General features: G+C 45.1%; 1 protein-coding gene across 15 annotated transcripts in view; it reads right to left on the bottom strand.

The window, feature by feature from the left end:
• GOLGA4 (golgin A4) overlaps positions 1–27,437 on the bottom strand; it is a 244,928-nt gene that overhangs the window by 144,377 nt on the left and 73,114 nt on the right. For all 15 annotated transcript variants that reach the window (XR_004256961.1, XM_032237102.1, XM_032237101.1 and 12 more), the window contains 3 exons: positions 24,104–24,187; positions 23,552–23,699; positions 1,835–1,998 (listed from right to left, as the gene is read on the bottom strand). Coding sequence is in view for 14 of the 15 variants with exons in the window: in XM_032237102.1 (XP_032092993.1) it covers positions 1,835–1,998; positions 23,552–23,699; positions 24,104–24,187 (396 nt within the window). In the remaining variant the exon portion in view is untranslated. The remainder of the gene's footprint in view (positions 1–1,834; positions 1,999–23,551; positions 23,700–24,103; positions 24,188–27,437) is intronic.

Below are 27,437 nucleotides of genomic sequence, written 5' to 3'. Positions count from 1 at the left end.
TATTTGTGTTTAAAAAAATTAAAAACATATTTTTATACAGAAAATTTACAGAAATTTAAGCAATAGGTAAGCTTCTTGGAAATAAGATATAAGCAACAGGTATGTGAGTTGCAAACTGACAGAAGTTCAGAATTCATGTCAGCAAGTTTTCAACAATGGTTGGGACAGGTATAAAACACAGCTGGATTAATCCATACACTGCAGCTGAGAATGGTGTAGCTGAGAGGTGGAATGGAGTCTTACAAACAATGAAGGACTCACTGATGGAGGACTCTGGTCTGAGCTGGTTATATTGGGGTGAAGCCATGTTGACTGCTAATTATTTAATTAATAGACTGTGGAGTTCATCTATTAATGATACTCCATATGCAGTGTTGTATGGGAGGAAGCTATCTCTGGCACATTTAAGAGTTTTGGAAGCAATGTGTGGGTGCCTTTTCCAAAGGCAATTAGGAGAAAGAGACAACCAAAGGCTAGAAAGCTCAGGTTTAGCCAGACTCTAAGAGCTATCTCTTTACAACGGAAGCAAAAGAGTAGTCATTTCAAGGTCTGCTAACTTTGCAGAGCAAAATTGGAACAGAATTGATGCAAATGGAATGATTCACTTAGTGATGATAACTCACTTAGTAATGGTGTCAGCGTTCAGGGAGGAGAAGCTGAAAAAGATATGAAGAAAGAGAGGCTTGAAACAAAGGAGCAGTCAATGCCATGCAGGTCAGAGCGATGGAACAAGGGGTTTTCACCTGACAGATATTCTGCTAGTAAAGTAAAGGTGTGTAATGTGCAGAATAAGCCTATTATTGTCCTTCTGTTAACTGTGTTTCTGTAAACTGCTTCTGTGATTATGCTTCTGATTCTGAGAACTACATGGGTGTTGTATATATTCTTATATATAAGAAATCGATGAATCTTGCTGAATCAATCATGTGTGCTTTCTAGATTTGATTGCTGCAACAAACTCTGACATTTTTACATACACTGACTTATCTGAGCATTTCTTCACAGACCCACTCATGCTCTCTACCCACTCCACAACCTGTGAAATACCCCTCACACTCCTTGCACTCCCAAATGCCCTCACTAGGTGAAGAGACACCTCTCATACATCCTCCCCAATCTGCAGTGACCCTCATATATCTACTTACATCCCTCCTCAACCATATTTTTTGGAATATAAGACACACCTTTTTTCCTCAAAAACAAGGCTGAAAATCTGGGTGCGTCTTATATATTGAATACAGCATTTTATGCCTCCCAAAACCCCGCCCCTTCACCAAAATGGCCGTGCAGAGCCTTTAGGAGGCTTTCAGAGTGCTCCTGGGGGCTGGGGAGGGCAGAAATGAGTGGAAAATGGGCCATTTTTTGCTCAATTTTGCCGCCCCAGCACCCAGGAGTACTCTATTAACCTCCTAAAGGCTATGCATGCCCTTTTTTGGAAAAAAAGTGTCCATTTTTGTGAAAAACGGGCCATTTTGGGGGGTCTGGAGAGTGCAAAAAAGGTTTTTTTTAATTTGCCCCTTCAAAATCTTGGTGCATCTTATACTCCGGTGCGTCTTATACTCCAAAAATACAGTACTTATTTCTCTGAGGGCTTGGGACTTACAACTTCCTGCTAGCTTCCCAACTGACTTTGATTGTAGGAATCATAGGATTCAGGTAACAATAGTAACTGAAACTGCAGGGAGCAATCTGATCACACTTCATCATCACATCACTTAGAAACAGAAATTGGGTTCCCAATTGCTATGATAAGTCAAGTATTATGTAATATTATCATGATCTGAATTGTGTTATTACATATTATCTGAATCTATATTATTTTATTAATACTAACCACTTCCTGCTTCACCCTTGTTAATTCCTGTTGAAGGATCACACATTTTTCTTCATTTGCCTTTTCAACAGCTTTAATTTTTTCATCCATTTCTGCTTGCACTTTCCTGTGGGATTCTTCAGCCAACTGAGCTGCACTTAAAGCCTTCTCTAGCTGTTCAAATGCTGTAGAAAAAAAAGCATACAACAAATATAAAATTAGATTGTGAAAAATCAGGCTAAAATTAAAATCCAAACTTTTTTTTTTATAATAAATGTTTTTTTAATTTTAATTGAAACAAGTACAGCATCTTTCTTTACATCTGTAGAAAATGTATCAATCGATTACAGATCCTCCACGGTCAACAAACATAACTCATATTAACTTAAGCATTATTATATATCCATTTTCATTTGACTGTAATTATTATTTAAAAATATTAATACAAGTAATAATCTTGAACAATACCTGCCCACACCAGTGGGAAAAGAAAAAATAAAAAAAAAAGGTAAAAAAAAAAATAGAACAAAAAAAAAGACAAAAACGACAAAGGACAAGGCAGGAAAAAAGAACAAAACACAGGTATCTATTATAAACAAGAAGAAGTATATCAACTGGTTACAACATGCTTTGGTGCTTCTCTTCCATTAACTCATATTAATTCAAATATCTTAACTCAAATGTTTACCATATTAGCATCATTATACCTCCAGTTTTAATTACCTATAGTTATTTAAACATCCTTCATCCTTAGCTATGCCAAAGAATTAATCCAAACATATTGTGTTTTCATTGAATTACTAAATAATTTTTAAAAAAAGAAGCTCCAGGTTCTGCATTACCCTTAATATCCATTTTTTAATCTTCTAAATCAGGGGTGTCAAGGCCCGCAGGCCAGATTTGGTCCGCAATGTTATATCTGGCCCGCAGAGCCGCCCTAGAAACAGTGAAGGGCAGGCCCATGGTGCCTCGGTTTGGTCCATGTTGATCAGGCGCTGATCTACAACCTAGTGGCAGCCATCCAGGCTGGAACGCAGTCAGCCTTAGATCCACGGGGCTGCCTTAGAGCGAGCGCAAGGCCGCCCCCATTCCCCCTCTGGGCGTGCACAGAGGAAGTGGTGAGCACGCAAAGGGCCTGGTGTTCCCAGGGACCATTTTGCCCCGCAGGCTGACTGTGTTCTGAGCACTTCCCTTTCACCCAGGATGTGCATGCTCACTGCCTCCTGTGCACACCCAGGGGGCAAGGCAGCAGAATTGGATCTAAGGTTGACCATATGCCAGACCGGTTGGCTGCTCTTACTCCTTCTCTGAGTTTCTTCCAAGTTCTGGTATGTGAGTGCATATTCCCAGATTTTGGAATACCAGGCGCTAGATATTCGTGGCTGGCAATGAGTGCAAGCTGATTGCTGGTGGAATTTGGTGAACAGAAGGGAGGAGGTGACTGAATGTGGTTTTGTTTTATTTTTCTGGGAAGCAGATTATAATGAGACGGAGTAAAGGTTTGAGGAAAGTTTTGCCTTAGCTCTTGGCCCTGCAGCCCTTTTGCCATCCCCTTGTCTTCTCCTGACCTCTTCTGGTGGTCTCCCATCCTATCGATGAGGATGCTTTGGTTACAAAGCTGTGTCTTCTTGTGAGGAGAGGGAGTGACCTGCACATTTTGCCTCCCACATACACCATGAGCAACCTGTCGAAGGAGAGAGAGCACAGCAGCAGTAGCCTCGAGAAGAAGGTAAGTACAGTCAGGTGCCCCCTTGGGGAAGCGTGGCTGGACTGGGCGTGGGATCCCAGTGCCCTGGAAGCTTGAGGGCTGACTGGCTGCTTACCCTCTGTGTTCAGGGCTCTGGGCAGCATGCATCACCATACAGGGGTCCTTCGCATGGCATGAGAGAGATGGTGAGGCTCCTCTGGCATTTAGTGGTCATCCTGCTCTTGCTTTCCTCCACTCAAGACAATGGATACCCCCAGCACTGCCCAGACCATCACAGGCATCTCCCTGAACACGAGTCATGTCAACCTGGCCATGCCTACCCTGGCCACACCCATCACGCCAACAAACCACCCCTACCCCACTAGTTGTCAACTACAACTCTGATGCGGCCTGAATGAAATACAATAAAATTCAGATGCTGTCAATATGATGGGAATAGTATGTTCACTTGTACAATGCTCTCTAAATTAGAAACCAAGTAACCATGCTTGGACATAGTTGGGCTTTGGTTATGCTTATAGCAGGGGTGCAAAACTCTATTTTATTGAGGGCCGCATCAGGGTTGTGGTTGACCTCGGGGGGGGGGGGCTAGAGTGGTCGTGGCTGAGGAATTTGTGGCCAGAGTGAGCGTGGCCAGCTCAATGTCACTCCTGTCAGGGGCCCCATTTTCGCTGGCAGGGGCTACAGTAAGGCAGGAGGCCATCGTGGTCGAAAATGGGGCCTGGGAGGGCTGGATTTTTGCTGGCAGAGGCACCTTGGGCCGGTCCTTTGCTGTTTCCAGGGCAGCCCTGCAGGTCAGATCTAACCACCCCACGGGCTGGATCCGGCCCACAGGCCTTGAGCTTGACACCCCTGGTATACTAGCCAAACAGTGCACACACAAAAACATTTATACCATTAGGAATGAATTCTGTAAATGTCACATATATAAGTCAGGTATGTTAATGCTATGCTTTATCTTCTTAAAAAAAATTCTAATCTTTAGAACATAGCTATCCATCTTACTAAAATCAAAATGAGATGCGGAGGACAATATGTATGATGATCATAACATTTGGCAAATTGTGATTTGAAACATGAGAAGAAAATGGTGAAAAACAGAAATTAATAAATCAAATGAATAAAATAAGAGGAATTGTGTATATCTTAAACTAAGAGAAAAAAGAAATATATTACATCTAAATGAAGGGAGACAAATCTTATGGACTGAGTGAATGAATATATAGATTGATTATGAACAAATGATGAGTAAGAGGACTCAAATCTAGTATACATTAGAATCATCTATTTTATATTAGTGTCATTTATCATCACAGGTATAGAATAGCAATTTATAAAGTGGTGTTGATGGAAATATGTATAAGCCATTACTTGGGGAAAGAGTTTAAAATATATTTTGAATCCAAATAAATGAAGCACCTCAAAAAGACACTTCTCTGAATTATTAACGTGTAAGGAGGTGGGATGGAATGGTATGGATTCTGTTACTAGAGACCAGAGGTCCCCAAATCCTTGGCTCTGTTACTAGAGACTAGAGATCGTCAAATCCTGGGCCATGGACTGGTACCAGGCTACACCCTGTTAGGAATCGGGCTAAGTAGCAGGTAAGCAAGTGAAGCTTTATTTATGCATGCCCGGGATCTAGGTTACATCTAGGATCTAGGTTACATGGGAAACTGTTCCCCCACCCTAGGTCTGTGGAAAAAATGTTTCCTAGTGCAAAAAGGTTGGGTATTGTTATTATAGATTAGTAATGGCGAACCTTTTCGGTACCGAGTGCCCAAACTGGAGCACATGTGCTGGAGTCTCAGAAATTCAAAAACCAGCTGGCCTGGCATATATGCATGCTGGCCACCTGGTCTTCTAGTTTTCGATGCATGCATGCATGCTTGGCATCTAGTCTTTGCGTGTGCTGGAGCGGCGGAAACCCAAAGACCAGGTGACCAGTATGCATATTCGCATCGGCCAGCTGGTCTTCGGGTTTCTGGTGCACCAGCATGAGTAAAGATCATCTGGCCAGCAGGCATAGGCACTCCGGAAATCAGAAGAGCAGCTGGTGATGGCACGCATGGCCACAGAGTGGGCTCTGTGTGTCACCTCACGCTCGCATGCCATAGAATCACCATCACAGTCAATCTTAAATAAAGTAGCCAATCTTAAATAAAGTAGTTTTAAATTTCCTTTTCAGTTGATTTCCTCTTCTGCTCTACCTACTGGGGCTAATAGGCAGCCCAATAAACAGTAAATTGCAGAAGTGAAGCCATGAAGTGATTAGGGAAAACCTGTTTACCCTGTGCATCCCTCACCCAGGAAAGGGCACAACTACCGCATATGTATTCTAGTTTTAATTTGATTTGATTTAATTTGTTAATTTTTTATATTTAATGTTAGTATTGTTGCAGTTTAGTTAGTATTACCGCACACTAGGTTTTGTCCACTTCTTTTTTTCACAAAAATACTATTATATACATTTTGTATTTTATAAAGGAAAATCAGTAATTTCATTTAAAATATGGCACAGGGAAAATTAGTACACAAATAAATCTACATTTCTCAATTTAACTCTGTAATTCCAGTGCTTGGTATATACTAACAATCTCGTACAGCAGTGTTTCCCAAAGTGTGGTACACATACCCCCAGGGGTACGGGAAGAGTTTGGTGGGGGTACGCGTTGCACTGGAGTTTGGTGGGGATCATGTGGGAATATCACAACAGGAGAAGATATCTTTAATGTTATGAATACATTTATGCAAGAGAACAAAATTGATTGGAATAGATGTGTTGGAATAAGCACAGATGGAGCAAAATGTATGGTCGGAATTAATAAAGCACTCGTTGCAAGAATTCAAAATGTTGCTCCAAATGTCGTATCCACACATTGTTGCATACACAGAGAGGCTTTGGCAACATGTAAGATGCCCGCTGATCTACAGAAAGTTCTGGATGAAAGCGTGAAAATCATTAACTACATTTTTTTATGTAGTTATGAGGGGTACTCAGCATTTTTTATGAGGGGTACTCAGCGTTACGAAAATTATAGAAGGGGTACACATATGTCAAAAGTTTGGGAAACACTGTCATACAGTAATATATGTCGTATCTTAGAAAGGAGAAAAGTAAAATATTGAGATAATGAAGCCTAATAGCAGCTAGGGGTGGGAGCAAATGGTTATTAATTGATTAATTCATGTTATTAAGGTCCACAGTAATATAGGACAGACATTTATGAATAAGTGCCTAGGCAGAGTAGTAGACTGGATGCAGGACAATAAAATGAGATTCAATTCAGACAAGATAGAAAAAGTAGTACCCCATAGCACCCTGTCTGTTTTGCAGGGGATCAACATTCAACCTAACAAAGTAGTTTATAATTTGGTGTATAATGTGCAGTACTATGTACTTTTGAAAATGGTTCAGAAACTTCTCCAGATTCAAAATACTGTGGCTAGACAACTCACTGGGACTTGCCAATATGCTCATATTACACAATGCTGTAATATGAGTAAATTTGCTGTTTATACTGGAAGCTTGCTAGTTCTGATCCCTATTAAATTGCTTGTTTTAATGTTTGTTTAAATGGTTTATGACAGGTTATCTGATGCCTTATCCTTTATGCACCTACCTGGATCTTAAAATTGTCTAATGAGGTCCTCCTCCAGATTCTTCAAAAGATGGTAAAGTGGCTTTCTTGCAAACAGCACTTTTTGTGAGACCCTCCATTTATGGAATTCAACTGGTATGCATATTATTGTCATTTCAAGGCCAGGTGAAACCTTCGTATTTTCCTATGCTTGTTAATTTCTTTTTAATTATGTAATTTAAATAATTTAAATAATTTAAATTTAAATAATTTAATTATTTTAGTTTTTGAAATATCTCTTTGCTACCCACTACTTAATATGATGTTTTCATTTTTGCATTTTGATGTTATTCCTCATTTCTTAATATGTTTGACTGTAAACTGCCCAGAGAACTTTAGCTATTGGGCAGTTTTAAATAAATATGTAAGGACTTAATTAAAAGGAAATACTTTTAAATCCATGGATAGAAAAACCAAAACGTTTCCAGTACAAATTATGATATACTGTTCAAATGCAATAATCCAGCAACATGCCATTCTGGTTTAATACAATTGCAAGCACACACCAAGAAAAAAGCTAGGCACACAGAAAAACAAAGAGCTAAATTAGAAAAACATGAAAAAGGACATCACATCAAAGGAACACATTTGTCTTAAAAGTATAATCATATGCATCTCAGGCATTTTAACACACAAGCAGAAATGCATTTTATTATTCTTCCTAGTCAATTCTAAATAAAATGGCATATCATCTCACAAATACACACAGATGCACAAATTTACAATAACCAAATTCCTTTTTTATTCATTCAACATTTAGCTGAATACAAAACTATAAAAGTACAATACAATACAATAGCAGAGTTGGAAGGGACCTTGGAGGTCTTCTAGTCCAACTCCCTGACTATACCGTATCCAACATCTTCTTAAAGACTTCCAGTGTTAGGGCATTCACAACTTCTGGAGGCAAGCTGTTCCATTATTAATTGTTCTAACTGTCAGGAAATTTCTCCTCAGTTCTAAGTTGCTTCCCTCCTTGATTAGTTTCCACCCATTGCTTCTTGTTCTACCCTCAGGTGCCTTGAAGAATAGTTTGACTCCCGCTTCTTTGTGGCAACCCCTGAGATATTGGAACACTGCTATCATGTCTCCCCTAATCCTTCTTTTCATTAAACTAGACATACCCAGTTCCTGCAACCATTCTTCAGTAGTTCTGATATAAGTGGACGGTTTTGGATTTTTTTTATAGAAAGGGTGTGTTTTGAAGAAAAAAAAATTAAATTTCTACATTTTTATCATTTTTACAAAACGACCGTTGACTTACCTGAACGGTCCTTCTATGTGTGTTGCGAAGGGAATCCAATCATGGGTTAACTTTGTCTATTAGCCTAGAGACTGAGTATGTAAATTTTGACCACGCCTCCTCTGACTGGACCGGGTTAGTTTTGCACGAAGTCAGCCGAGAAGATGTATGTCAATGTCACTCATGGCCTTGGCCAAACAATCACTCAAGTCACGTCCAGAAATGTCCAGTCAGGGGAAAATGCAAGGTTAGTCACAGAGTCATAGTCAAGGTGGAACCCTGGCCAGCCGAAACAGCAGGCGGGTTTGGATTCCCTTCGCAGCACACATAGAAGGACCGTTCAGGTAAGTCAACGGTCGTTCTCCTGTTGCTGCTCTGGGAATCCAATCATGGGACATGCCAAAGCAATTAAGTCCCAGGGCGCGAGCTAGGCTGGTCAGGATCCTCCACAGAAGAAAGAACCCTTTGCAACACTCTCCGCCCAAAGGAGGCCTCAGTCGAGGTGTATACATCAACCTTGTAGTGTCTAATAAAAGGTGAGGGCGACGACCAAGTAGCCGCCCTGCAGATCTCCTCCACCAAGGATTGTGTAGCCCAGGCCGCTGTGGTAGCCGCACTCCTGGTAGAATGAGGAGTGATATGTCTGGGAACCGGCCGGGAGTGACTGTTGTACACCAGAGCGATGCACGCCTTCAACCATCGGCCGATGGTATGGGAGGACACCTTCTGCCCCATGGACGACGGCTGGAAGGAAACAAATAGCGCCTCCGATCTCCTGAATGAGGCCGTGCACTTAACATAACATCGGAGGGTTCTTCGAATATCCAAATGGTGCCACTGGCGCTCTTGGGGATGGGAAGGATGCGGGCAAAAGTCCGGAAGGACGAGCTCCTGAGCCCTGTGGAACAATGACCTTTGGGAGGAACGAAGGATCCAAACGGAGGACCACTCTGTTAGGATGGAAAATGCAGAGGTCAGCCGGCACAGAGAGCGCAGCCAATTCCGAAACCCTCCTGGCCGATGTAATGGCCACCAGGAACACAGTCTTAAGCATCAGTAGCCGAAGGCTGATGGACTGGATAGGCTCGAACGGAGCAGAAGTGAGTGCCCTGAGCACCAAGGTCAAGTCCCAGGTAGGATAACGGTGGACTGTCAGAGGCCTCAAGTTTGTCGCACCCTTCAGGAAAGCCTTGACCCGTGAGTGCTGGGACAAGGAACGGCCTTGACCACCTCCCACCACCGTGGATAATGCTGTGACTTGCCGATGGAGCGTGTTGGGCGCGAGGCCCTTATTAAGTCCTGACTGTAAGAAATCCAAGACCTGTGGTACCGAAGCCTTGATGGGGTCAGCTCCGGTTCGGTGGCACCACCTACAGAAAGCCTGCCAGGTGGCCTCGTAAATACATGTAGTGGATGGATGTCGGGTCGCCTGGATAGTGTCGATCACTTGACTTGAATAGTGAAGGTCAGTCAGAATAGCCGCTCACGTGCCACACGGCTAACTGCAGGAGCTGGGGGTTCAGATGGATGAGAGCCCCCTGGTTGAGCTGGATCTGGTCGTCCAGAATCCTCCACGGCCGAAAGACCGACAGGTGCACGAGGTCTGCGTACCAGGGACGTCTGGACCACATCGGGGCAACCAACAGCACCTCCGCCTGCTCTGTCAGGATCTTCTGGATGACCGACGGAAGAATCGGGAGAGGGGGAAAGGCATAAAGGAGGCCGGCCAGCAAGGACTGCATAGAGCATCCACCCTCTCCGCTCTAGGAGCCTGGTATCTGGCGTAAAACCTTGGGAGTTGTGTGTTGTGTGGTTGCGCAAACAGGTCCACCTCGGGACAGCCGAACTGGCGAGAGAGTTCCCCGAAGAGGTCGGGGTGGAGTTGCCACTCCGCTTGATCCACTGTGGCTCTGCTCAGCCAGTCCGCCTGAGTGTTGGTCACACCCGAGATGTGCTCTGCCTGTATTGACAAAAGCCTGGCCTCTGCCCAGCGATGTAACTTCTCCACCTCCAGCATCAGGGCCGTGGAGTGGGTGCCCCCTTGGCGGTTGACATGAGCCTTGGAGGCCACGTTGTCGATTAAGACCAAAATGTGGTTGTGTGATACAATGTCCCGAAACTCCAGGAGTGCCCGCAGTTCTAGCCAATTTATGCTTTTTGACAGTTCCTGATTCGACCAGCGCCCCTGAGTTACATGGTCCAGGGTGTGGGCCCCATCCAAACAGGCTGGCATCCGTTGTAATTTGGATGCGGTCCGGCTCCTTGAAAGGGCACCCCTGCAGGAGCTTGGAGGACGTCCACCAATGGAGGGACCGGAGAGGCTTGTGTGGGAGCCGAACCTTGGTCTGGGAATGGCTGGTGTGTACCCTCTGGAAGGAGAGCAGAAACCACTGAAGTGGGCGCGCATGGAACCTGGCCCAGGAACCACCTTGATGCAAGATATCATTTTACCTAGTAACTTGGACAGCGTTGCTAACGGCAAAAGTCTTTGAGACAAACTTGATTCGCCAGTCGCTGGATGCTGTGCCGCCTCCCCGGAGAGAGAGAGACTTCGCAAGACACCGAGTCGATGATGGTCCCCAGGTGAAGCAGCGATGTGGTTGGCTGCAGGTGGCTTTTGGGAAGGTTGAGAATGAACCCATGAATGCGCAGCAAGGACATCGTGATCTGCAGATCTTGTAGGGCCTGGTTCTGGGACGAGGACAGGACAAGATGTTGTCCAAATAACAATTCACCCATATTGGAACTGAACGAAGTGATGCCGCTATGACTGCCAGGAGTTTCGTGAATGTGCGCGGGGCCGATGAGAGGCCAAAGGGCAAGGCCTGGTATTGAAAGTGACGGCCATTGAACTGGAAGCGTAGGAAGCGCCGATGTGCCGGATGAATGGGCACATGGAGGTACGCCTCCTTGATATCGACTGATGTCATCATGTCGCCTTGGTGGATGGAGGCCAGTATGCTTTTGAGAGATTGCATTTTGAATTTTTGATATTGATGTACCGATTTCGTCTTTTCAAATCTAGGATGGCCCACCATTCCCCCGAGCTCTTGGGCACAAGGAACAAGATGGAATAGAATCCTAGGCCTTCCTGACCCCTTGGTACCTGCTCCACTGCCCTGATGGTGAGAAGGTGATGTATTTCGGCATCCATGAGGCGCCGTTTTGTCGGGCACCTGGGTACGGGGCACTTGATGAACCGTCTCGGGGGAATGGAGAGAAATTCTAGAGTGAGGCCCAGCCTCACGACCTGAAGGGCCCAGGCGTCGGACGTGATCTCCGCCCACTGGTGGGCGAAGGCCAGGAGATGCCCCCTATGGCTTCCTCCCCCTGCGAGTCACAGGTACCTCCAAAAGGACCGGTTTCCGGCTCCACGAAATGGCCTCCTAGTCTGGGGCTGCGCCTGATTCTGTTGGCGACCCCTATCCCTGGCGGCAGCACGATCCTGGCTGCGATCCTGTGACTGGGAGAAACCCGTTGTAGTGGGGGACATAGGGAGCAGGGGCAAACCCGGAGTCCCCAGCCTGAAAGGGCTGTCATCTATTGTAAGGCTGTTGCCTCCTATGGGCACGACCCTCAGTGGAACAAAGAACCTTACGCTTATCCCTGGTCTCAATGAGGATTGGATCCAACACCAACCCAAACAAGGCACCGCCTTTGAAGGGTGTGGATGCAAGGCGCCACTTGGACTTGACATCAGCCTGCCAATGGCGGAGCCACAGCAAACGTCGGGATGCCACATTAGAGACTACGGCCCGAGAGGCGAACTTGGCTGCACTAAGGGTGGCATCTGCAGAAAACTCCAAGGCTGCCATTTGGTAATATTCTGGTGAAGGCGTGCTTCCTCTGGCGCAAGCCTACTCTGCAACTGCTTAAGCCAGACCAAAGAAGTCCTATTAAAGAAGGACGCTGCTGTAGCCGAGCGTAAGGCCCAGGCCGCTGCCTGATGAGTCTTGCGAATAACTGTCTCGGCCTTATGGTCCTCTGCCTTCAGACCCTCTGAAATATTGGATGGAATTAAAGCTGGAGAGACGAGGGCAGCAATAGGAGCATCAACAGTGGGAAACTGGAGAAGAGCTTTCAATTCAGGAGTAGAGGTGTACACTTTCCTATCCCCATTGCTAGGTGGGTTAACCGCAGTCAGTTGATCCCACTGCTTTTGAATCAGATCCAGAAACAGCTTGGGTGAGGGAATAACATCCTGCAAGGCCACCTGTTCAGTGAATAGTTGCTCAGTAGCATTTAAACCTACAGCAGTGCTGTCCTTAGAGGCTGCCTCCCCCATGTGGGTGGTGGTTTTAACCTTATACAGTAATGATTTAAAGAGAGAATGACGAAATAAGCCAGGGGCAGTAGGCTGGTCCAGGGGCAAGCCCTCATCATCAGAAAATTCCCTGTCAATAACTTCACCTTCCTCCACTAATGCCGACTCCTCGCTATAGATGGAAGGTAAAGGTGAAGGTGGATCTGTCTGGAGAACAGGGGAATCCCCCTGCCTCGGCTGGGGATCAGGCCCTGCCTGGGCCGCAGTGGCTCTAGGGGGCTGGGCCCTTCGAAGCAGCTCTGCATCCACCCCCCTAGAAATAGCTGCAGATATCATGTGATATAAATCGGGAGGAAGGCCCAAATCCTGGCCTTCCATAGGCCTGAGGCCTGCAGCAGTAGGGGTAAAGGTGGCAGAAGGCCCTGCACATGGAGGCGAGCGGGCTGAAGCCACACCTAGCTCCGAAAAGGGAGGAGGGGATTGGGCCCTCAAACCCCCCTCTGTGGTAATGGGCACCCTGGGCAATTGCACGTCAGGAGACCAACCCTGCACTGTAGGCCGCGCTGGGGAAACACACTGCGGAATCAGTACCGGGGGAGAATTACTAGGCGCTCCAGATGCCTTAGCTGGCACCTTAGTTTTGTCCTTGCACTTATGGGATTTATCCCTAACAGCGGAGGAGGCCCGAGGCCTATGGCTGGAAGCCCTAGTAGCGGCCCTGACGGGCCTTGGGCTCGCCATCCCCTCCCCAGGGGAACAGGGCTCAGAAACGGGCTCTACAGTACCTCTGGGCACCGATTGATCTGCCATTGTAAATAGAAGAGATATTTGGAAAGGCTCAACCTCGTGTATAGAATGAAACGCCGAAAAAACTGCTCCACCGTACAAGGCGCCATGTGAGAACAGCGATTGCACAGAAAACAACCTCCTCACTGACTCAGCAAGTCGCAAGTGAGGGAAAGAGGAGGCCGTCGGGGCGGCGCCAATGCCTGGGCGCGAAATACGTGACCCCGCCTCCCCCGGGCAATTGCTGCGTGTGCGCAGAGCCCGGTCCAAAATGGCGACCGTCCTGGAGGGCGCGAATTTCAAATCTGCAAGGAACTGATCGATCGCCCGGGATCCTGCAAGCCACGAGCCCTGCGGTTCAGCTGGTCGCAGATCCTCTGAGGAAACGAGGCAGAGCAAAGGAAAGAAGCCTGGGTGAACCGTGCTGCCTAAGCAGGTTGCTCCCGGCGCGAAAGAATGGCGCAGGGCGGCGCACCAGCCCAGAACGCGCCCAACAGCCAGCGAGGGAAAGGAAAGGGCTCCGAATCTCGCTCATGGAACGACCCCGCTGTCCTGGCTTACGAGCCAATGGACCAAGCGGTCTCCAATCTCTAGCAAGGTAACCAACGGCTGGGAGGGTCTGGGCTGACAGCGAAGTGCCGCCTCCACCTCTGTATGGAATAAAGCACTTCAAATAGCAATGAGTAACTGTGGAATCCAATTAGAAGATTAAATTTGTCGATGAGTCTAGAGAGAAAATTGAGATGCATCTCATTAGGCTGGATTGAGTAAAAAAAAGGCCCGGTCCAGTCAGAGGAGGCGTGGTCAAAATTTACATACTCAGTCTCCAGGCTATTGGACAAAGTTAACCCATGATTGGATTCCCAGAGCAGCATACAGGAGAACATGGGCATTGTTTCTATCTAGATCTTTTTCTGCAAGCTGGTGCTCTTTGTAACTCCCAAAATTTAAATTCCTTAAGCAATTCAACCAAACATTAAGCCTAGTATCTACAAATAGCTAAAGTGAGCCTATATTAAGTCTAGGTACACTAACTGCCATATCACATATGAAATATGTTCACTTCAGTGCTGAAATTATTGTAACAGAATGCGTGGTTTTGGAAATGGGAAGAGATACTGCCTAGGAAACAATCATACAAGAGGCAGGAATTCACAGCGGCTTGGAAGTCAGGAAAAGGAACTTAGGAAAAACCTGCCCTAATGGAGTAAGCAGTTGAGAACGGAGTGTTGGAAATTGGTGCTCTCAGTCTTGCAAGGCTGATGTCAGCACTCATATAAACTAGACAGACAGGAAATATGACTGCATAAACTAAATCAACTTCATGGTGAGGCTACATTAATAGAATCTTGCAAGTCTTAAAGTATAAACTTCTCACCGCCATATTCAACTGCTTGATCCATTATGGCGAGTGCTTCCTAAGTTTTTCTCCCCGATTGTTAGGTCACTGGGAGTATTGGTTAAAGCTTTTCATGGCACGTCACCAAACTATCTGAGGAACCATCTCGCCCCAATGGGATTGGCCCATCCTACTCACTCTGCCAGAAGGGGCAAGCTGCAGACCCTGTTGGTCAAGGAAGTTCATCTGTCAGAATCCAGAGAAGAGCTTTTGCTGCCATGGCTCTCACCTCTGGAACATTAAGTCGCTGGAGATAAGGTCCTCGCCCACCCTCTTGGCATTGAAAGGGTCTCAAAAGTGGATCTAGCATTTGAATTGGGCCCAAAGTGGGTCACCATGATGAAGGTGGCTAGTGGACTATGAAAAAAAGATCCAACTCCATTCTGTTTGAATACTGCTTCCTAGTTTTATCCAATCCTTGTTCATTTTAATGTTTTTAACATTTTTAATGGTTTCATGATTTTATAATCAGGCTTTTATTCTGCTGAAACCCCTCCAGTCGCTTTGATAGTAATATGGTCAAACATATAAATTAATAAATGATAACAATAAATCATATTCTATCTTCAAGCAACCTACCCTGTCCAAATATAGAAAAAATTGTGATCACTAAATATTTTGTGATGTTTTAGAAAATACAGATTTTAAATGCAAAGAAAATAATTGAACACCAATTGCATATTTCTAATGCAGAGAATTCAGCATATAAAAAGTTAATGCTGATACTAAAATATAGCATGAAATTAATAAGCAATATATTACCTGCAAACAAAAAGCCAAATATTTCAATCTATTAAAAGATTTAATTGAAATGAATTAAAGGCCTCCACTTTGGGTATAGCCTGAGAAGCATACAATTTATTTTACAAAGCTTGTGCAAGCAGTAGTTTAAATATGACAATAAAGAAATCCCTTACCCCAATCCTGTTCATACATGTCTTGGAAAAGACACCGTAGTTCACATTGGCATGTATGTATGCAAAATATTAGATGCTTATTGAGATTTTAATGCAATATACTTATTGGTACAGAACCAGCATTGGTATACAACCAGTTCGCACCAGTTCGGGCGAACTGTTAGGGGGAATTTGGCCTGGTTTCCTGAACTGGAAATGACCTCTGGCTGGCCCTCCCCCTGGCCTGTTTACTGCTTGCCTGCCCTCTGCCTGCCCGCCGCTGCTCGCTCGCCTGCCCACTCACCTCCCCATCTGCTTGCCCCCCCGCACCCGCTCTACCCAGTCATTCCTCACTCTGGGATGGCATAGCGCATTGTGTGGCACTCATGCATGTGCAGTCTGCTCTATGGCTTGCCTGCCTAAGCTACCTTTCCACTTCTCCTGCCCTGAGCCCCAACTTAGCTAGCGAGTCGCGCTAGCTCCCCATCCCCTGAGTTTGCTGCTCCACCCCCCCAGTCTCTGCATGGCTGGTTAAGCCACGACATCCCAGTGCGGCTCCATTCTAGGCTGCGATGTCTGCAGCCAAGCTTGCCGCGCCCCCTCTCCCCATCCCCACTGGGCTCACATGGTTGGCTAAGCCAACAAAGCCTGGTGCAGCTCCATTCCAGGTTGCTCTGCCTGCATCCCAGCTTGCCGCAGCCCCACCACCACCGTCCCCACCATGACCTTACCTTCCTCTTGCGGCTGGTGGCAGAGGGGAAGGCAAGCCAGCGCCCACAAGGAACTGCGGGCCACTCCTTGGTTCCAGCCATACATTTTCAAGCCTGGGTTATTGCAATAGCTTTTCACTCCAAGAAGCCTGGGCTTGAAAATGCATGGCTGGGGCCAAGGAGTGGGCCTCTTTAATAAGCTCCAAAACTGTTCCAAGCCTGGGTTCTTCATGGGCGCTGAAAGTACCAGCCTTCAACCTAGTTGTTTTTCTGTGCCTGGCTTTCTGGATGGGTCCCCAAAGCGCAGTGCTACGAATGATTTTCTCTCTCTCCTAGCAAGAGACCAGTGGAGAGAAAACAAATTACTGGAGAACACATGGAGTGGCTCCATGTGCTATCTGGGTTGTTGGCTGCTTCTTTCCCCTGCTGCTCTTGCTGGAAATGGGAAAGCGTCTTTTGCAGCACAGCAAAATTTAGCTTTTGGTCCGACTTCACTTCCATAGGTTAAATGCTGTGCGTGGCAAAGAAAAGCTCTGCTGCCCGCAGCATTTTCTGGACTGGGACTTACAGGAGGGCCCAAAGCGGCAACTCCTTGCTGTGTGCTTTCCCAGGGCCCCAAGGGCAACCCATCCAGAGCACTCCCGGATCATGGAGGAAACAGCTTTTAGGTGGTAGCGCTTTCTGCACACAATTTTTAGAATTGGGGAGGGTATCCTCCACCTGAAAATGCTTTCCTCAGGAGAAAAGGGAAGAGAAGGTCTGCAGTGGGAGAATGGGGCGTTGGTTCTTACCTGATACGCCCCTTCTCTGGGCAGGTGGAGACAGCGGTCATGCATGGGTTAACTCAGTCAGTAACCAATAGAACTGAGTCTACCAAAGTGATGTCATCGCCTGAGGAGCATGCTCCCTGCTTTTCTTGATGAAGGAGATTAGTAGACCGCTGTGCGTGAACAATAGCTTTCTCCCCAGATGCAATACAACACGCTCATAGAACACCCCTGCGAGGTAGGCCAGAATCCCAAGGGTAGGGATGACCGCTGTCTCCACCTGCCCAGAGAAGGGGCGTATCAGGTAAGAACCAACGCCCCATTCTCCTAAGCTGGTGGAGACAGCGGTCATGCATGGGACGTACCAAAGCTGGTGTGTCCCCGGGAGGGAGGAGACTGGGCTAGGAGCAAGAGGACGGAAGGATCTGCTGGAGCACACGTCGTCCGAAAGCCGCCTCCGCAGATGCATACCGATCAACTTTGTAATGTCTTATAAAGGAATTAGGGGAAGCCCAGGTCGCTGCCTTACAGATCTCTTCCACAGAGGCCTGCCCATGCTGCTGAAGTTGCTGCGCTGCGCGTGGAATGAGCCTCTGTACAACGTCTATGAAGAACCTTGGTGCTGGGATCACATCCTTCTCCACCGTAGGCTGGATGAAGAGTGGGTCGGTGGTGTCAGCCTTGTCAGCTTCCGAACTCTGAGGTGCCTTTGGAGAGGGAATGCCTGCGATCTCTTTGGCCTTGAAAAGGAGAGAACGAAAGACAGCAGATTTAAACAAACCAACAAATGGGGGAGGGTCGGGAGGTAGGCCCTCATCCTCCGATAGATCTGAGTCTCTTGCAGGACGTTCCTCTTCCCCAAACACTGATGGTTGACTGGAAGTGCCAGGTAGCTTGTGTGAAGAAGAAGCCAAGAGATCTCCATCCCTGTGCCTGGACCTGGAGGAAGAAGCAGACCTGCGAGAAGCAGAACGATTAGAGGACCTGTGTTTAAGGCCTGCTGCTATACCCCATTCTATGGCCTCAGAGATGATATCAGCCATGCCTAGAGAGTAAGAATGACACCGGCGAGGGGTGGGCGAAATATTTCCCTGGTAGAGGGGATCCTCATTAGGGGTAACACTCCTGCTGCAATCTGAATCGTCCCCACTGTACGCTAAAGCATCAGTGCCCCTAGCTTCCTCAGGCTGCAGGATGGACGCAGCAGGGGAGAGGTCATCCTCCGAATCCGAAGCAAAATCAGAAGGGTGACTAGAAGGAATAGGCCCCTGGTCCTGGAATATACGAGGTTCAGCGTGTTTAGTCTTAGACCTGGCCTTCTTAGCCGGAACCTGAAGGGCCCTGTCATCCTCCTGAAGAGATGGATCCTGCACCTCCCTCTGAGTAGGCCTGGGGTCCCTGGAAGGGGGGGGGGCTCTGCGTTGGTAGCCTGAGCAGGCCTGCACTTGCGGCCTCAAGTAGCAGGGGGTTCGATGGTAGGGGCAGGGGCGAAAGAGGTAGGAGGCAGTTGAGGCTCCAGAGGAGGAGAGGAGGCCATAGCCGGTACTCACAGTTCCTTGATCCAAAATGGCCACCGGAAGATCTTCCGCCAAAATTAACGGCCACTGAGGCTGCAGAGCCTATGGGCCGGATCCACGAGGTTGCCTAGGCCTCACAATGCAAATGGGCTTTTTAGGCCCTGTGGAGAGGTCGAGGAGCCAGGAAACAAGCCACAGATCTTTAAAAGCTGATCAGAGCGACGATGAGGCAGCTCTTTGTTATTTCAGAGGAGGGAGGCTCCGTTGCTGATATGAAACTCCCCAGGAGTTCGGGGGCTCTTCAGCTGCAATTAGCAGCAAGGCAGGGACCTGGAATTTTCCCTCTAAGGAGATTGAAATCTCCTGAGAATTTCGGTGAAATTCGAAGCTGCAGAAGCCCGGAGGCTTTCCCCAGCAAGCCAGCAATTAGGCTTTAAAAGGCAAGCCTGCAATTTAGGTGCGATTAGCACTCTCTAGCCTTGAGGCTATTGAGAGATTTCTTTTAAAGGAGCCCAGACCAGAGAGACAATTTAGAAGGACCAATTTGTTAGTAATTTTGATAAATCCAATTAATTTTACCAATTTTTAAGAAATAGTTGAGGAGAAGCAATTAGCACAGCCAGTTCCTATCGAACTGAGTCTAGAAAAGCGGGGAGCATGCTCCTCAGGCGATGACATCACTTTGGTAGACTCAATTCTATTGGTTACTGACTGAGTTAACCCATGCATGACCGCTGTCTCCACCAACTTAGGAGAAGGCTCAGCGGGTGTCAAAGGGGTGAGCGCTTAGCGTGTCTTCACCCTGAGAGCATTGCTGGCAGCTGCTTCTTGCCATCACTGCCAAGCCAGATTCATCAAAAGCGGATTCACCATTGCAGCAGCAACAGAACATGCTCAGGGAAGGGACAGCGGGAACTGACTGCCCAGGATTGTGTTTTAGCCGCTTCTTCTTCTGCTGCTGCAGCCACCAAAGACTCCTTCCACGCCGCCGCTTTGTTTCAGGCCAAGAAGTGGGGGGGAAAAAGAGCAGCTCCACTCTCCCTTCTCACATTACTCAGCCTACTTGGGCGTGGGGTAAAGTACCCCTTGGCTGCCCCTCCACGAGGCCCACCGCATATCCTCCACAGATGGGAAGTTGAAGGGGCAACTGCAGGTGACTAGCAGCAAGGGGTTTTGGCAGCTTGAGAGAAAGACTTCAAAGTCAGTGGTGTGCTGTTCCGACTTTCCCCGGGTGCAAAATGCTTTAAAAAATAAAGTTTTAGGGGTATTTTTTTTGCGGGGGGGGGGGGTTGTGAAGGGTTAGAGGTGCAAGGGTCTTAATAGCTTTAGGTCCTGCACACTTCAAATGCCAGAGTTCCTGAGCCAACATGACTGGAGGAGGAATTCTGGGAGTTGAAGTCCACAAGTCTAAAAGCTGTCAAGTTTGAACACCCCTGGGTTTTTTTTCTAAAGGGTCAGAGGTGCAAGAGTCTTGTAACGATAGCTTTAAGACATGCACACTTCAAATGCCAGAGTTCCTGAGCCAACATTTTGGTTGCTAAGCAAAAGCGTTATTAAGTGAGTTTCACATTTTACAAGTTGGCCACATCAAGCCGGTCACATGGCCACCAAGCCACGCCCACAAAATAGGCCATGCCCACAGAATAGGTAGAAACAATTTTTGAAACCCACAACTGCTGCATATGCATTGCCTTTTGCCCACTGCCACTAGAACTCGCCATCAGGATCAATATTGTTAAGTTCTTGCTTTGTTCCCCAGGAAGGACTTCGTTGTGGAGGGTTGTGTGCCCAGACCAGGTGCTTTCTCTCGGGCTCCCACCTCTCATGTCTCACTCTCCTAGCCTTTGAAGTTGGAAGGGAAGAAGGAAGGGAAGAGAGGGAGGAGGGAGAGAGAGAAGAGACAAAGAAAGGGGAAAAAGAGGGAAAGAAAAGGGAGGGGGGGAAAGAAAGAGACAAAGAAAGACAAAAAAAGAAAGAGAAAGGGAGGGAGGGAGGGAGGAAGAGAGAAAAGAAAAGAGATGAGAAAAGAAACAGGCAGGCAAGGAAAGAAGGAAGGAAGGAAGGAAGGAAGGAAGGAAGGAAGGAAGGAAGGAAGGAAGGAAGGAAGGGAGAGATGTAATGGCTCCTCTCCTAACTTGAGAAAGTAAAGACTCTTGAAATAGAGACAGAGAAAGAAAAAAAGAAAGGAAGGAAGGAAGGAAGGAAGGAAGGAAGAAAGAAAGAAAGAAAGAGGAAAGGAGGGAGGGAGGGGAACAAATCCTGGCACTAGACGTGGCTTCGTAAGTTATTTTGAAATCGCACAGCAATCTAGGGCTTATAATGTCTGGATATTTTGATGCCTCCAATACAGAGGGTAATTGCCAGAACAGAGAAGGAATTTATTAGGACAAAGCTGCCATACGGAGGAAGGCAGAGGTAGAACTTGACTTATTACCACAATTGAGCCCAAAATTTTGGTTGTTAAGCAAGAGCGTTATTAAGTGCGTTTCACTACATTTTACTCAATCCATGATATCTCCTGGCTCTAACAGTCATGTGCAAGCTAGGGAAGAACATTGTAAGCTGTATGTAATGTTCTAATGTACAGAAGTTATAGTTAAATGTGTGACAGAAAGTGGACTGGGTGTGTTTTTCCAAATGCAGTAAGTGAGTTTGAATGCGTATAGTTTTAGAAGAACACTGTTTGTGTGTGTATATGTGTGTGTGTGTGTGTGCGCGCATGCGTGTGTGTACACATATACAGTATATATAGTAGATAATGTATTTTTTGTGTGCTCATACACATCCTATACTGTGTAATATGTATATACCAGTGATGGGTTTCAATTTTTTTAGAACCTCTTCTGTAGGTGTGGCCTGCTTTGTGGGAGTGGCTTGCCAGCCACATGACTGGGTGGGCATGGCCAACTTGTAAAATGTAGTGAAACTCACTTAACAACGCTCTTGCTTAGCAACCAAAATGTTGGTTCAGAAACTCTGGCATTTGAAGCACACAAGTCTTAAAGCTGTCAAGTTACAAGACCCTTGCTCCCCTAACCTTTCAGGAACCCCCCCCCCCAGGTATTCAAACTTGACAGCTTTAAGACTTGTGGATTTCAACTCCCAGAATTCTTCCTCTCACTCTTCATCTTGATGATGTGCGGACAGGCAGGGGGAGGGAGCTGGAACCGGTTCTAAACGGCACTGTAGATTTGTGGAACCTCTTCTATAGAAGTTAGAACTGGCAGGAACCCACCCCTGGTATGTACATATATGGCACATATACATAGGATTAAATAGTACATTTTGGACGTTTAGTAGTAGTAAATAAATAGACACAGAAATTGTATCTTGTTGAGGTCTTTGAGGTGAGGAGAGGCCAGCAAGGCACCCTTGACGTGAATGTCAAGTTGGCCACGCCCACCCAGTCCCACCAAACTACACCCACCCAGTCACATGACCCCCCCCAAAGCTACGTCCACCAAGCAAACCACACCCACAGAACCAGTAGTAAACAATTTTGAATCCCACCACTGTACCGAACCCAATGCAGTAACTATCTTACACATGCATTTTTATGGATTGTCTCCAACTGCCTTATTTTAAGGACTTGTCCATTATATTCATATAAAGTCCCAGACATGCACTGTATGGATCTGCATGCAGTTTTTTAATTTGAAGTTTTCATTTTAAGATCTCGTGGGTCAAATACAAAATGCCCCATCTCACATTAAAAACATTCTGCACTGTTTGAGTTGAAAACATTTCAAAAACGATCCCAGCTATACTCAAAAACGGGCAATTTAACTTCAAAAACATTTGAATATGAAACATTTTACACATCCTTAATTATAATTATTATTATAAGTAATTATAATTTTATCATTTGGTATTTCATTTTGGTTTCTAAAGTGCCAAGAATTGCATTTTTTGCAGAGCACTGAAAAAAAGTGATTAGTGGAAGGACTGATTAGGATTAAAATAGACCCTATGGAATTATAAAGTTTCTCTGCAAATTATTAAGTAGTGGGTGTACAATACCCCCTTCCCTCAAACAATTTCTCATTCAGTATTCTCTATTTTCTCATTGTATATCTTTTTATCAAATAGTATTTAAAGGGAAGTCTTTTTGTAAATCAGAAAACAAAACACAGCCTACATATTAAAGTTATGATACAAAACATGTGTTAATGGAGAGAAAAAATGAGAAAGGTTAGAGACAAAGTGATCTGCAGGACATAAGTGATAATGCACACTGATGAATCTTATTCTTAATTTGAAGAAAGTCTGCACCAGAGTTTTAGTATATAGATTTTCTAATATAAATACAATGTTCTTATCTTTTTATTTAAGGAAAAATAGACAGCTAGCACAAAATCACTTTTTTCAGAATTTAAAATCTTGTTAAGTGACTGTTGTCAGTACAATATTAACTGTTAACTAGTTGATGGAATTTAAAAGATGACTCCCATCAACGCCTTGGCAATTCATAATCTGATCTCCTTGAAAATCAGATAAAAAGTTGATTTAAATTTATATTGAGTGTATATATAGTATTTGGGCCTTAAGAAAAAATGCTTAATAGCAATGTATGAAATGAGGAAAATTAGAGTTCCTTCAATCACAAAACTTTTAACATGCTATTTCTGCATTTATGAGTGCATATCACAAAACATTACCTGTGCAATGTTCTGAAAGACACAAATATCTTACAACTATTTAATTAGTGATATTAGTTTTAATGTTTAGGATAATAAAATTCATGACTATCAGCAGAAAAGCAATGCAAAAAGTGTTACTTGTTCAGTAAGCAATCAAAATTCTTTACCAGCTTTTTCAGAATTTTCTTTCTGTTTTTTTAGTTCTTCACTCTGCAAAACCACCTGCTTCATATGAATATGCAACCGGGCAATTTCTTCCTCCTTCAATTCCAGAGTTTCATGTATTTGACGTTTTGTTTCTGCTATAACCATACCCTAAAAATATGCAGGCACAGATGTAGTCTGTGAGAATACATAAATATAAAACCTAAGCTCAAAAGCAGAATACAATGCTACTTTGCTGATTAAATCACACACTCTTTAGGTTATATCAAAATAAAGTGCTGAGAAAAATGTCGCATTTATTACACAAATAAAATCTAAAGAAACAAAAAGCCAAGGAGAGGAGGAAATGATCTAGAAGTTACTGAATGAAACATGAATGAACATTGTTAAGTCTACGCTGACGCGAAAGAGGTCAGAGAGAATGAAAAAGAGAAATGTTATTTCAAGAATAATTATGATAATTATATAATTTATATAATAAATAATTTTCATTTTTATTACTAGAATTGGTATCACTAAGAAATCATGGTGCTTCAAAAATGTACATTGCTTACTTTATCTTGCTCTAACTGTTCTATCAAGCTTTTGCTTTCACGTAGCTGAGTAATGAGTTTGGTATTTTCAACCATATGACAATCCTAAGAAAAAAGAAACAAAATAAACTTTAGAACACTCAAGACCAGTAATTTTCTCACATTCTTCTATTTTATTTTTAAAAAAAATGAAGAATCCATTTCTTTCTTAAAACTTATATTCTATGTGTTTCATAATTTCCTCTAGCACTGAAGATTAGCAGGAACTTTCCAACTTACATAATAACTATTAATTAACAGTCATTGATGTATACATTAAATATTCAATAAAAAGTGGATGCATGGAATAAAATTGTTTGGCATGTGATTGGTGAAAAAAAATCTAGATTTTATAATTTTATACATTTAAAGTTATAATTAATCCAAAAATATTATTTAACGCGAACGAATGGATGTAAACATAAATTTGTAACTTCGGCAGAATCTATCGAACCGGTTAGAAGAGGTTCCACCAGTGGACCTGGAAGTAAGTTCGGGAACGCCTACCCCGCCCAGTCGCTCGCTTACCCTGCTCATTCTGTTGCAGCTTGCTCACTCCCCCGCCCATCCGCACTAAACTAGTCCAACCCACCGCTCACTGATTGGCTGAACTCCAGCCAATCAGTGAGTGGGCTGTAGTCAACCCACCCACTCTAACACCTGTTTAGAAGCACGGTGCCAACAGCCAACATTCCTCTTTTGAAAAGAGTCTTTCTCGTTCCCGAGCAGCTGTCGCATCACGCTTGCTGATCAGGTTCTCCCTTCATTTCGTTTCAACTCCTATAGCTTGCTGCTTCCCTCAGGTAGGCAATTAAGCACGAGGGGGGACGGCAGAAGGCTAGCTTACGCTGCCAGCTCGCTCACGAGAGCCACGAGCTGGCGTACGCGGCTTTTGCAGGGGAGAGTGTTCAGGCCTTATGCCACATGGCCGAAAGGAGATGGGTGGCAGCGGCAGGAGGCTAGCTTATGCCAGCTTGTGGCTTTCGCGAGGGAAGGCCTTCAGGTCTTGCCTCGCGAAAGCCGCAAGCTGGGGTACACTGCATGGCCGAAAGGGGGTGGGCAGCAGCAGCGGGAGGCTAGCTTACGCCAGTTCACGGCTTTCACAAGGGAAGGCCTGAAGACCTTGCTTCACAAAAGCCGCGAGCTGGTGTACGCCACATGGCTGAAAGAGGGTGAGTGGCGGTGGCGGGAGGCAAGCTGGCGTATGCTGTGTGACCAGAAGAGGGTGGGCGCGGGGATGGCGGGAGGCCAGCTTACGCCAGCTCACGGCTTTTGTGAGGGAAGGCCTTCAGGCCTTGCCTCGCGAAAGCCACGAGCTTGCATATGCTGCAAAGAGGGTGGGCAGCGGGGGGGAGGCGAGCTGGCGTACGCTGTGTGGCGAAAAGAGTTGTCTATACATTAATAATGATCAAGTACTAATAATATTTCCTCATACATTTTAGTGACCTTTCCTTACATAATTGTTATTTTCTTTCATACCTTTAGATTTCTAATTTCTGTTTCTGTTAGCTACCAATTGCTAAAACAAATCCCACGTGAAAAAGTATTCAAAGCCTTCTTGATTTTAATTGTAAATTTATTTATTCCTGCACATTCTAACATTTATTTATTTTCATATCTGTTTTTCCACTGTTGTGCAAACACAGTTCCAGCAGCTGCTAACATGTGTAAAATTAAATATGTATTGTATTCCCTTTTAAATAGCCAAAAAAATATTTCTAGTTTTAAATCCGTATGTTGCTTTACCATTGCTTCTAACCACTAACTCTTGAATAGTTACTTGGACCAACCTAAATACTGAACCTAATTCATATATTCCTGTTTTCTTGAACTGAGAACTAAATTTCAGAATGAAATCTGTATTGCTCTGTGAATCTACCTATGACATTCATTCTTGATCTAACTTCTTAGATGAAAGACTGTGTCTTTCCTTTTTGTTTATATCTTTCCTGTTTGTTGGGGGACATCCTTCCTGAAAAGACTGTACATTGTTGGGTGAAAGCAGAGGTCCCTTCTGTTACCTGTAGTCCTCAGCTTACAACCACCAATTGAGTCCAATATTGTTTCATTTCTTTTGCAGTTAGTATTATTTAACAGAATGAAGAAGAGGCAACAGAGTATGACCGCTTTCTTCTCCAAAAAACTAAGAGCTGAGGAATCAGCTGATCCGCAACAGTCACCATCACCCCAAGCACCAGCACCACAACCAGCACAACGACTTCTACCATTTGAGGTCGGAGAAAGCAGCAAGTCCATCTCCTCCACTGAAGTTCCAAAACTTCCTGACTGCTGGAATTTGCAGCAATACAGACACTTCAAGGACAAGTATAAAGGACTGGCAATATCTAACAAGAAGTTAGATTGTGAGTACTGTGCAAAACTCATGTTCTCATTAGAGAAAGGTATTGATGTTTCTAGAGAGTGGAAACATTTCCAGGTTGTTCCAGTAGGGAAAACTGAGGAGACAGAAGAAGCATCACTCAGAAAAAAATTAAAGGAACATTTTCAATCAAAAGCGCACCTTATTTGTTTGGAGAGCAGTAAACAACAGGAGCAGGATGCTTTAACCAAATCCATAGATAAGTTAACTGAATGTCACAGCTCCTTCACTTAATAACCAAGAAAGAAATCACTCAACTCCATTTTGCAGAATTAAGAGTACTTTTACTGATTATAAGTAATTAGGAACTAAGCAAAGCTGGATCTGAGCAAAAGGCGCAAAAGCATTAGATATCAATACATGATTCATTCCCCTCCCCTTGGCACCCCAGTCCATAGTCCAATCATATATCTCTACAGCTGTCAGGTGGGAGACAACTTCAAAAATCATCATCAGGTTGGCATGCCGGACAGTTGGCCTTGGCGGGAAACTCCCCTCCTTCCACATGCGCAAACGAATGGTGAGAACAACTCCCAATTAACAGTCCTCCTGCACAGATTATTTCCTTCACGCACAGATTATTTCCCTCCCCCCCCTCCATTTCAATGGCAGCCGAAAAGCAAGCAGCAAAACAGAGGCTGACATCCGGCCCTCCTCCAGAAAAAGGGACGATCACCCCTGCAGAAACGAAAGAACACAGACAAACAGACTAACAACATAACATAGAAGAAAAAGGGGCAGAGAAAGAAAAGAGAAATCATTTGAGTTTAAGGCTTGTCTGGGTAGACAGAATAGAATTTATGGAGAAGTCGAGGAGCCCGCACATGGGACTTATCGACCCATTCAGCATGAGATGGAGGGAAATGCTTTCATGCCACAAGATGTTGAACACGGCTTCTAAGTTTCCTATAGTACAAAATTTCTTTGACTTCAAAA

The sequence above is a fragment of the Thamnophis elegans genome, chromosome Z (genome assembly GCF_009769535.1).
Source record: "Thamnophis elegans isolate rThaEle1 chromosome Z, rThaEle1.pri, whole genome shotgun sequence".
Taxonomy (NCBI): Eukaryota; Metazoa; Chordata; class Lepidosauria; order Squamata; family Colubridae; genus Thamnophis; species Thamnophis elegans.
This window is presented reverse-complemented; position numbering and strand designations above follow the sequence as displayed.